This window comes from Xiphophorus couchianus, chromosome 7 (assembly GCF_001444195.1).
Source record: "Xiphophorus couchianus chromosome 7, X_couchianus-1.0, whole genome shotgun sequence".
Classification (NCBI taxonomy): Eukaryota; Metazoa; Chordata; class Actinopteri; order Cyprinodontiformes; family Poeciliidae; genus Xiphophorus; species Xiphophorus couchianus.
The window spans coordinates 36,353,729-36,364,929 of NC_040234.1; the positions used below are offsets into that span (position 1 = coordinate 36,353,729).

The 11,201-nt window shown below is 44.0% G+C and overlaps 2 protein-coding genes across 2 annotated transcripts in view; both read right to left on the reverse strand.

The window, feature by feature from the left end:
* LOC114147794 (sterol 26-hydroxylase, mitochondrial-like) overlaps nucleotides 1-4,498 on the reverse strand; it is a 30,465-nt gene extending 25,967 nt beyond the window's left edge. Inside the window, exons 1-9 of the mRNA XM_028022422.1 lie at nucleotides 4,177-4,498; nucleotides 3,701-3,882; nucleotides 2,560-2,759; nucleotides 2,279-2,476; nucleotides 1,478-1,641; nucleotides 1,171-1,337; nucleotides 1,015-1,096; nucleotides 703-903; nucleotides 152-296 (exon numbers count right to left, since the gene is read on the reverse strand). Of these exons, the coding sequence (XP_027878223.1) occupies nucleotides 180-296; nucleotides 703-903; nucleotides 1,015-1,096; nucleotides 1,171-1,337; nucleotides 1,478-1,641; nucleotides 2,279-2,476; nucleotides 2,560-2,759; nucleotides 3,701-3,882; nucleotides 4,177-4,377 (1,512 nt within the window). The 5' untranslated portion in view covers nucleotides 4,378-4,498 and the 3' untranslated portion in view covers nucleotides 152-179. The remainder of the gene's footprint in view (nucleotides 1-151; nucleotides 297-702; nucleotides 904-1,014; nucleotides 1,097-1,170; nucleotides 1,338-1,477; nucleotides 1,642-2,278; nucleotides 2,477-2,559; nucleotides 2,760-3,700; nucleotides 3,883-4,176) is intronic.
* Nucleotides 4,499-6,701: 2,203 nt separating this feature from the next.
* bcs1l (BCS1 ubiquinol-cytochrome c reductase complex chaperone) lies at nucleotides 6,702-10,850 on the reverse strand. Its single transcript, XM_028022423.1, has 7 exons — nucleotides 10,407-10,850; nucleotides 9,651-9,790; nucleotides 9,256-9,450; nucleotides 9,110-9,173; nucleotides 8,866-9,038; nucleotides 8,672-8,789; nucleotides 6,702-7,221 (listed from the first exon to the last, which is right to left on the reverse strand). The coding sequence occupies exons 1-7, from the start codon at nucleotides 10,724-10,726 to the stop codon at nucleotides 6,969-6,971; spliced, it is 1,263 nt and encodes a 420-aa protein (XP_027878224.1). The 5' UTR covers nucleotides 10,727-10,850; the 3' UTR covers nucleotides 6,702-6,968.
* Nucleotides 10,851-11,201: the final 351 nt, after the last annotated feature.

Below are 11,201 nucleotides of genomic sequence, written 5' to 3' on the forward strand. Positions count from 1 at the left end.
TTCGCAAAGTGTCACAATCCATGAAGAAGACGACAGGAAGTAGTTGGAGGATGATGGCGGAGCATGTTTTTAATGACTTACTGCATGAACAAACTTATTCATATGTGATTGGGGCCTGCCCATAGCAATGCATAAGGAGAGCAGTCAGTACTGCTAAACTGTTAAATCAAACTGTTCCTTCATCGTCGGTCCACAAAGTGCAGGTCCAGTTGCTTGTTTGGCACCAAAACGGCCCGACTGACGATCTTTAGATCATCCGCAGTGGGGTTCGGTTTGATTTCAAACTCTCGAATAAGCTGAGAAGAAATGCCAAAAATACATAATAATTTAGAATATTGTAGAAAAGACATTGACAGATAAACTTTAAGTATTTATTTTAATGATTATGTCTCCAAGATAATGAAAACCTAATTATATAAAACTAATACACAGATTTTTAATACAGAAATCCAATGTTCTTAATGGGAAGGAAATGCTTTCGAAGTATCAATCTGGGTGTAATTAATCTATGAATTTGACTTCAATTTTGAAATAAATGTAATGATTTATTAAATAATTGCTGCATTGCTTCGAAGTCAGGTAAATGCTAATTGAACTCCGGTCCTCCTCAGTCTGGGTCCGGTTCAAGTGAACTCTGGTTTGGTTTGAATCCGGATGTGAACGCTTCTTTATCATGATGCTGTGTTTGGGTTTTGTACCTACCCGAAACAGAACCAAGTACATCTCGAGTTCTGCGATCCTGCGACCAACGCAGCCTCGAACGCCGTAGCCAAACGGGATGGAGCCGAAGGCGTTGGGCCTCTGGCGGCCGTCACGGAGCCATCGCTCCGGCTTGAACCGGTACGGTTCTGGGAAAATGTTCTCATCATGACTGATGGCGTAGTGGCAGAGCGTGAAACCAGTCTGGCAAAACAACAGAGGAAATAATATTACAATCCTGTTTTCTATTGTTCTATAAAACTAAATCTGGAGAAAATGTAATTTATTGGATTACAAAACAAAAATCAGACCCACTTTTTCTGGAAACTGATATCCACCAACAGCAACAGGCTTTTCTTTTATGATCCTTGAATTTATAGGAACCACAGGGTACATCCTGTAAAAACATGAGCCAAGATTACAAACAGGCTGCATGTAGTTAACACCAAACATCACTCCATGCTGTCTGACCTGAGAGTTTCCTTGATCACGGCTCGTAAAAACGGCATCGCAGTGACCTCTGCGGCGCTGGGGATCCGGTCCGCCGGTACCAGAGAGGAAACCTCCTCATAAAGTCTGTTCTGGGTTTCTGGGTTCCTGGACAGCTGGTACAAAGCCCAGGTCAGGGTGTTGGAGGTCTTTGAGACAAAGACACATTTAAATCACAGTGTAGATAAGTCAGAATCTAACTGGATTGTGAATCCAGTTAGAGTCAGAATCCCAAACCCTGGAATACAAACGGGTCAGAGTTTTATTGTTGTAGAAATGAGTCGAGTACCGTGTCCACTCCGGCTAACAGCAGCTCCGTCACGCTGGCGTAGATATCTCTGGTGCTCATCTGGGAGTTTGACAGGAGGTACGTCAGATATTCATCCTCCACATCCTGGTCGTTGTCCACTCGCTGCTGAATGTCCTCCATCTTCTTGTCAATCAAAGTTTTACCTTAAACAACAGAAGTCGGATAAAATAGAGACGACCCGACAGTTTAATTTTGCTGCAGTTGCCTCCAACACCCGCTTAGCTTAGCAAACGTCTTCAAACAAGATGCAATATCTTCCATTTGGTCACAGAGCTTCTAGCATTTTTGGTAAATCCGATGTAGGTAGGTAGAGATGGGATTATATCAAAGATACAAAAACAGTGCTGATGGTTAGAGTTTAGCTGGTGAGCTATCACAGGAGTCATGATGTTTGCAGATGACGTTGTGCTCTTCAGTGAGAGTAGAGACATGGAGGTATGCTCTGTGGAGCAGAAGTGGGACAATTAGCAGAGTGGAACAGTGAAGCTGAAAGCAGGAAAGTCGGTTACGGTGGATGAGGTAGCACCAACCTGAAGCAAAACCAAACGTTAAGAAGTCTTAAAATGTCTTAAATTCATTTAAAAAATGCAAGTTAACCTTACAGGATTTTTCTGTCTGGCACAGAAATCTTCATGACCGGAGGCGGTTGCAGCTGAAGCTAACTAGCTGCTAACATACTCTTGCTAGCTACTTAGCTTTTTGCATCTATAATATTTCAGTGCAAATTTATCACCAGTTGGTTTAGGCCACTGGCTCTTCTGTAAAGCTTCAGCAGCTCACCAAAGCTGAAGATGCCATCCCAGCTAGCGATGTAGCGCTGCCAGTAGGGGAGCAGGCTGCGGCTCCACTTTGGGAAGATCGCCACATAAATGGCGTTGGAAAACATCTGAGAGATGGAAGTGATGAACTCCTGTGTACCGGCAGGAATCTCCTCGCTCAGACAGCCGAGCCTCGCCTCAAACAGTATGGAGGAAATACCTGAGAGGGAAAACCTAAATATTCAAAAGCAAATAAAATCTGTTCTCAGAGAGTCATTACTTATGGACACTGATGGCACACACCTTCCAGTGAAAACAGGTAGAACTTGTTGGCGATGTCAGGAACCAGGTCGCCTGTTGGGCTGCAGAGACGCAGACGTTTGATCCGTTTGATGAAGTCTGTCACCACGGCGTTGATCACCCCGTCGTACTGAGCTGAATCCCTGGGATGGAGCATCCGCTTGTTGAGAACCGCCCTCAGCTTGTACCAGCGCTCCCCTTCCCTGGCAGCACAAACAGCTTATCACATTCCATCAGAAAAGTTTCATGAGCTTTTAGGAAAATGTTTGGTTTGAAGCTGACCTTCTGGATTGATCGATCAGGTTAGGTTAGACTTTTTAGGTTCAATCCTTTTGTTGCAGTTCCTTTGCAACCCCAGAAAGCTATTTATATTCTATGCGCCTGCATTGTGTCATAGTTTAAACCTCTGTTGCTTCTAGTTTGGCATTTCTTATATGTATTTTTCAAGTTGATTGTTTTTAAATCTGTTTTTCCTCATTAGTGACCCGTTTCCACTTATATCTGAGGTACCTCAGGGTCTTAAGGCCCATTCCCTTTTCACTGTGTATGAAGCTCCAATCTCTACAGCAGGCTTTATTCTTTGGTCAATGCATATGTACACACCAAGTGGACCAGAAACAGGAAGTGGACTACAACGCAGGGCATTCTGGGCAAATACAACCAAAACAAACATGCTACCCTAGCGTTAGCGGGGAAATGAGTGGTGGTCCTTTACAACAAAAGAGAAATCCTCCAACCGCTAAAATTTGATGGCACTCCATTTTTGTTTACGTTTCTAGAAAAGGAAGTTGCTCTCATTGTCTTCTTCAGAGGTTTTTGGTTCAGTGGTTCCTGCTGCAGCGCCTCCACAGGCGAGGAGGGGAACAGGTTGCTCAAACAGTTCAGATGTTCGACCTTAAGTCCCCAATCAAACTGAGTGTACCAGACTATCAGGTGTGACGGTGCCCTTAATCACTTGGTGCTGCAACAAGCAATCTGTTTTGTTTCTGAGTGGAAACCATCGAGTTCAGATGAACTCCACCAGTTCTATCAGGATCGATCTGGTAATCGACCAGACTGATGCCAGATGGAACAGTGACTGTCTGCACGGTTCCACTGGGGGAAGGAACAGGAGGTGAAGGAACAGGAAGTGAATGGTGTTTACTCTGTGAGGGGTCCGTAGCCCAGGCCTCTCATCTCGCGGTACTCCGTCCACAGATCCATGTCTCCTCTGGTGGGAAACTTGTCGTCCTTCCGGACCAGCTCCTCCAGCAGCTCGGCGCTGCTCACTGACACCGCGTTGCGTCCGTTTTTATATATGGGTCCATAGAGCTGCTTCTCATAGACCTTCAGACAGCACAACATGGTTACATGCAGCATTAACACGCAATAAAAAAGCAGACCTGCTCTAATTGCTGCAGCAGTAATATTAATAAAGAAATATACATTTGCAGCCATGTTTTCCTGAAATTCAGCTCTTATCTGTGAGATCAAAGGTCATGTTTTCTGTTTAAAACACCCAGACCTAAATAAATAAGGTGCAGGTTGGTCAGTTACACCAAAAAATAGAGATGAATCAGAAAACATGATGGATTGTAACTGACAGCTGGACATTTAACCCAGAGCTCTGTTCTGACGGACCTGCAGCATGTGCAGAGAGGAGAAGTAGCCCTGGACCAGAACCCGGTACAGCATCTCCAGGGCGCTGACGTGCGGCAGGTCCTGCACCGACCGCAGCTTCTCCTGCAGGGCAGAGGAGCTCCACCGCAGCGCGCCACCGCAGAGTGGCCGGCGCAGGCTGCAGATCCCACACGCAGCGCTCCGTGACAACCAGGCAGCCATTACTGCTCAGTGTGAACAAGCAGTGGGAGGAGCCAAGCTGCTCGCTTCAGTCCACAGTTCACCGCTGAACCGGAACCGACCCGTGGACAGGAAGAACCAGAGCTCTGGCAGAGGGCTGCAACCTGCGGCTCCAGACCTGCAGGGGGCGTCATGATAAACAGAGCAAAGATTAAGGCGATATGGAAGAGCATTAAGGAAATGAGAAAAAAATACAGATTTGGATTTTTTCTGAATTCTCAATTTAATCTCAAAATTTTGATTTCTTTTCATAAAATTCAGATTTTTTTCTGACTTTGTCAGAATTCAGAATAAACTGAGCAAAGCTTAAGGAAATACAGAAGATTAGGGCCAATGAGAATAGAAAATGCACAGAATGCTCAGTTTAATCTCTTTTTTCTAAAAATTCAGACTTTTTTCACAGAATGAATTTTTCTTCTTAGAATTCAGTTTTTTTGTTTGTTTTACATAATTTGGACTTTAATCTCAAAATTACTACTTTCTAAGAGACTGACTTTTTAATCAGACTTCAGAATAAGCTTATGGAAATACGGTGGACGATTAGGACCAATGAGAAAAAAACTGAGTTTTTAAAATCAAAAATTCTGACTTTTTCTGACTAAAATCTTTTGAGAAAAAGTCAGAATATTTTTTAATTCAGAGGCTCTAATCCTTTGTCGCAGGAAAATGAAATATTGGCTGTTTCTGGACAGTATTTCAACAACAGAGCTAAGCTAGCCTATTAACATTTTCCTTTATTGGGATTCTGGCTCTTGGAAAGGAACCGGATCTGCATTTTCAAAAGTGGTTAACTTTTAAAAATGCATATTTTCAAAAAACAAGCCATTTTATCCCTAATACTTAAGCTGTGAATACTAACCCAGGAGCAATAAGTAGTGATGGTGAGATGAAGCCTCATGAGGCATTGAACCACTTGAGCCAATTGGTTCGAGAAAGGGTTCATTTCTTGAGGCTTCATGTGCACACGAAACCACCTACTGGCCAGGTGTATAATCACAGCCAGCTGTATCTTAACACGTGTGATGCATTGTATTTTTGTCACTACATGGATGAGGTGTTATTATTGTACCCCAACTCCTTGGAGCACAATAAACACCTCACCTTTACAGAACATAAGAAACAGTGAAAAATACAGTTCCTCATAAGCAAACCTAATGCATCTGCAAATGTTCAGTTCACCTTACCTTGTTAGGGCTTATCAAATCGAAAGATGAGGGGAAATCCTCCTCTTTCTCGCCGGCTCCATCCTTCTCCTATCCTTCTCCTATCCTGTCCTCGCGCTCCTAAATATCTTTCTCTCTCTCTCTCTCTCTCTCTCAACACCAAACTAACTGTCTCAAACTAAATAACCATTATCCAAACTCTGCTATCCAAACTATCAAAACTCTATCCACTCTCTCAACTGACCGCAACTCGCCTACAACAACCCACATTATGAATGGAGCCTGTGGGGTTTCTAAAGCTGTCAAACCCCGCGCCAAACTCTGAGCCACTTCCCGAAGCAGTCACGTGGTACAGCCAGGCAGCGAGGCTTCGGACGTCATCGTTTTCGGCTCCTCCCCTAAATGAAGCAAGCCTCGATACGCGCTTTACGGAAACGCCCCCTCCATTACTCGACACACGCCTCGAAGCCTCGGCACATCACGTAACATCACTAGCAATAAGTAAGAAGAAAGCAGGAAGTGAGCTAACCGTTAGGCTAACGGCGTTAGCATGGGTGTAGCAGCAGAGCCAACAGACGGTAAGCAGCAACATGGAAGCTAAAACTCACCTGTAGTTTAGCGGCCATCTTGAAAATCCTCTGTTCCGATTCAAGATGGAGAATTCAGTCTTTACTTCTCCTTATCTGCCCACCGCCATTATCAATTTATCACCATGGCAACCAAAGACTTTCCTGCGTTTTCTATGGCGGAGCGAACATTAAGGTCAGCGATGCTGATTGGCCAAATGTTGATCAATTTCCCGAGCAGCAACACATTTATTTAGGATATTTAGCTTCATAGCTTCACCTCTATAGGCTAAATTCACTGCTGACGAGCTAGTTGGTGGAAATGTTGTGAAAATAATTCAGATTACATTTAGGTAGAGAAAACTGGCTTTTAGTACAATTACATTATTCCTATGTAATTATAGTTTCCGTAGGAAACTTTAAATTACAAAGTGGTCCAATCTCATCACATTTAATATGTAATGTTTTTAAGCCACTGAACGTTCAAGTAACTGGCTGTTTTTCATTTTGATTCACATTGTTTGCATTTAAAGAAAGATTTCAGCACAGAATCTGCAGCAAAACATCTTAAAATATGTAACTTTTTTTCAAAATATTTTATGAGACAACTGCAGGTGGAATAAAACATTCCCAGATAACCAAAAAATATCTTTTATACGCCAATATTTTGAAACTTCAGGTCAGGAAACAAGCAGCTTTTTACAAATAAATATTACCGCATAAAACAAACTGCATATCTAATCAACTTTGTCTGGTTTATTGTTGTACTTAATAAACAATAAACTAGAGGATTTCTGTTAAATAACGTCTTTATTCTGTTCAGTCTGAGTCCGGTTCTGATCCATCATCCTCGTATTTGGGCCACATTGTCTATGGATCCTGCTGGATCCGTTTTGTGCAGCAGGAAGTGTCCTTGGACCTGAGCGGCGCTGATCTCCGTGTGCGCGGCTAACGCTAGCTTAGCGAAGCGATCTCCTTCCGACGGCGGCTGGTCCGGGTAGAACCGCCGGAACATCTGGGCCAGCTGCCAGGCGGTGCAGTGACCGATGTACTGCTTCAGGTCGACCCGGCCGGGCCGGACCAGCGCCAGGTCCAACCTGGGAGAGCAAGAGAGGCGGTTTAGCAAAGATATCAGCAGACTGTAGGCGGAGGCTGTCGGCTAAGTTATAAAAATCAGAACAAAACCCGATGCACAATAAAAAAGCTTTCAAAAGGTTCTGAACAAACTTTTAGATGCACGTCTATGGATCAAAATGATAAAAATTTAAATCTGAGTTTCTTCAGAACATCGGGAAAAGTCAAAGTGAAGTCACAGTTTCCGGTTATGCTGATGATATTTTTATTTTTCAAAGTACAAATATCTCCTTAAAATTTAAATTATAAAATTTGTCAGTAGAACGTCTCACACATCTGAAGTGTTTTTATGACACAGATGATGTATAAAATAACATTATGACGACCAATTATATATATTCTATAGCAACTGTTGCCTGTCTATGTAATCTGGAGTCTATTTTTCTCTTGGTGTTCCTGAATGCATCACTCACACACACATTATGCAAAATAGACCAAAAGATACAGGTTTAAATGACTCTTAAATGACAAGTATTGGGGAGAACGGTGGCCCAGAAGGGTCAATGGAAGCAAAGGCAACATTGAAAGCTATGCTAGCAGGTTTATTCCTATTTATTTACTGCTGTTCTGGTTTTTATTTTTGCAGTGTAGCTTTTGGTTGTTGCATTGTAGCTGTAGCATTTTTTGACCCATTTGGGCCGCCATAGAAGAGTGATAAAAGAAATCCATGAAACGTTTTATTGTAACTAAACAGGATCACAAGAAACTGTGGGCTGCACAGTGGCGCAGTTGGTAGCACTGTTGCCTTGCAGCAAGAAGGTCCTGGGTTCGATTCCCGGCCGGGGTCTTTCTGCATGGAGCAATGGAGTGCAATGGAGTTTGCATGTTCTCCCTGTGCATGCGTGGGTTCTCCGGCTTCCTCCCACAGTCCAAAAACATGACTGTTAGGTTAATTGATCTCTCTAAAAATTCTCCCTAGGTGTGTGTGTGTGTGCATGGTTGTTTGTCCTGTATGTCTCTGTGTTGCTCTGCGACAGACTGGCGACCTGTCCAGGGTGACCCCCGCCTCTCGCCCGGAACGTAGCTGGAGAGGCACCAGCTACCCTCCCGACCCCATTAGGGACAAAGGGTGAACAGAAAATGGATGGATGGATGGATAAATGCCACCGATTTCAAAAGAATAAAATGTGAAGCTACATGTAACATCCTTTATATGTAAATAATTAAGGTTAAAAAGTAAATGCATAAAATCAATCAGATCTGTAATAAACTCATTGCATATTCTCTCCTTTGCAGCTAATAGTTTAGAAAAAGTTTTCTCATGAAAAAACGATATAAAAATAAAAGACTTTATTGTCATTTTATTTTTAGGTCTGAAGCAGTTTTTGTGGTGAAAATGGAAAAAAATTAACATTTAATCAACAAATTATGAGACAATAATCATTGATTAATGATTAATAATCAATATTGCACCTGTCGATGAAGTTGGTGGTCATGAAGACGATTCTGGCCTCAGACGAAGCGACTCCGTCCAGCGAGTTCAGCAGGCCGCTGAAGGTCAGGCGGCCCATTCCCTGGTAGGCCAGCGGGTCTGGAAGAGAAGAGGAGAACCGGTCAGCGTTCCGGTTCTGGTCGGGTCGGCCGGTTCTGTTCTGCTTGGCTCTCACTCTCGGTGGGCAGCAGCTCCCGGCTGACGAAGGCGGCGTCCACGTCCTCCAGCAGGATGATGCTCTGCTGCGGCGCCACGCTCAGCAGGTGGTTGAGCCGGTCGTCCGACAGCGTCCGGTCGCTCAGGCTCATCAGGCAGATGCTGTAGCCCAACTCGCCGGCCAGCGCCGTACTGCAATAGAACCGGACCGGGTCAAAACCGCGGGAACGCTCAGACCGACACGCCGCGGCAGGACGACTCACATGAAGCTGCTCTTCCCGCATCCTGGAGGCCCGAACAGCAGGTACCCTCTCCTGTAGGGAATCCCTGAACACACACAGACGGGATCAGAACCAGCAACCTGACCTGGACGGGCCGGCACCACCTGACACCAGAACCGGTCCTTCACCTCTGTCCGTGTACCAGCGCGGGTTCCCGATGAAATCCTTCACGTCGTCCACCAAGCGCTCGGCCACGCCGGCCTCCAGCACCACGGAGCTGAGGGGCCGGCGTCGCCGTGGAAACCCGAAGGGCCTCCACTCGCCGCCCATGGCCGTGTACATGACGGTGCGTCCCTCCTCCTGCTTCAGCGCCAGCTCCCGCGCTGCACGACACCATCACAACATCCACATTTCATATATATATTTATATATATATATATATATATATATATATATATATATTTATATATATATATATATATATATATGTCAGGTATATAATTAGCTTCATCGATAATTAGTAGATAACTAAGATAATCGTTTTCAACAGCCTTAATCAAAGGCTGAGCGTTTTCCTGTGTACCTTCCTGCAGGATGTTGAAGAAGATCTGCCGGTCTCTGCCCAGAGCGGTGAAGGTGATGGACTCCCACGGAGCCCCGGTCTGCAGATTCAGCATCTGTTTCTCCCTGGTCCGCTCCACCCGGATCCACTTCCTGCCGTACCTGGAGACCAGGTGGACCACATCCAGCTGACTTCTTTATATCAAATACTGATTGTGCGTGTGTTTATTTGAAATTTGTTCATTTATTTGCATAGTAATTAACATTTTTGTAAATGGGCCAAAATTAGCCAAAACCCTATTTTTCCTCCGCTGTCCCTGGTCAATAAGGAAAATAAGGATTTTCTTTTCATGCTAAAAGAAATAGAGGTTATACAAAACAAGGTCAACATGATTTAACTACACAAAAGTTGTTAATAAATATTGTGTGACCACATATTAAAACACTGTGGTCACACAATCAACAATTCAGAAACATATCTTTTAAAATCGTTGCGCTTCTATAGCAGTTGTTACGGTCGCGCTCGCATTCAAGGACACTTTGTATATCAAATGTACTATAATAAATAATATATTGTGGATAATATACTGAAATAGCTATTTGAAATCTACTACAATTAGTACACATCAACATACTATATGAAGAAGATATCTGCGACGTTTCTAAAATGATACGATGATTAAATTAACGAGGTGTACGTAAAGGCAGCATGCAGTCGTAAAATCCGGTTTAGATGCGCAACAAAGTTTAACTGAACGGAACTGGAGGTTTTCCTCACCAGATGATGTGGTTCCCTGGACTCGGGTGGAAGTCGAACTGCGTGTGGACCCGTCCGCTCTCGTGGGCCATGTAGGAAGTTTCCACGCTGAGGTGCTGCGTGTGGGTGGCGTGCTTGGTGATCCAGCTCAGCAGCCAGTGGTAGCTCTTGTCCCTGCTGGGAACCTCCAGGGTGATCATGTAGTTCCTTCGGAAGAACACCATGCCCACCTGGGCTCCCTTTCTGGCCACGGCCAGCGCCGTCCCGACCCCGACCAGTCCGAACCCAGCACCAAAGTACGGGTTGTCCTTCAGGCCGTCCAGGAAGTCCGACAGCGGCATGATGCTGGCCCCGCGCCCCCTCCTAGAACCAGTTTTAACTCAATGAATGTAAAATCCACAGCAGCTGGAGGATCCACGTGATGCAGCGACCTTTACTACACTTCCTGTGTTACCGGAAAAACATTCCGACTCTCCACCAATACCTATCGTTGTATGTTCCGGTGTTCAGATAATCGGCACTGAAGTTAGCTTCTGATTCGAAGCTCCATTAAATGATTATTACACTTTTGTATGTAATCGGGATTATTTTCAATTCTAGTACAACACCTGGATTATTTAACGATTCCTTGTTATTTGTCAAACTTTTATTCCATTTGTGAAAATAACAAAGATAAATTTCACTTCTTATTTTGGGTTTTTACCCCACTTTAAATAAACTTTTTACACAATTTAAACCTGGACTGAACCTGGTTCCAGATTATTCTGTTTCTAATCTGTGCAGAATGTCTACTAACTATGAAAACACAAAAAGAAA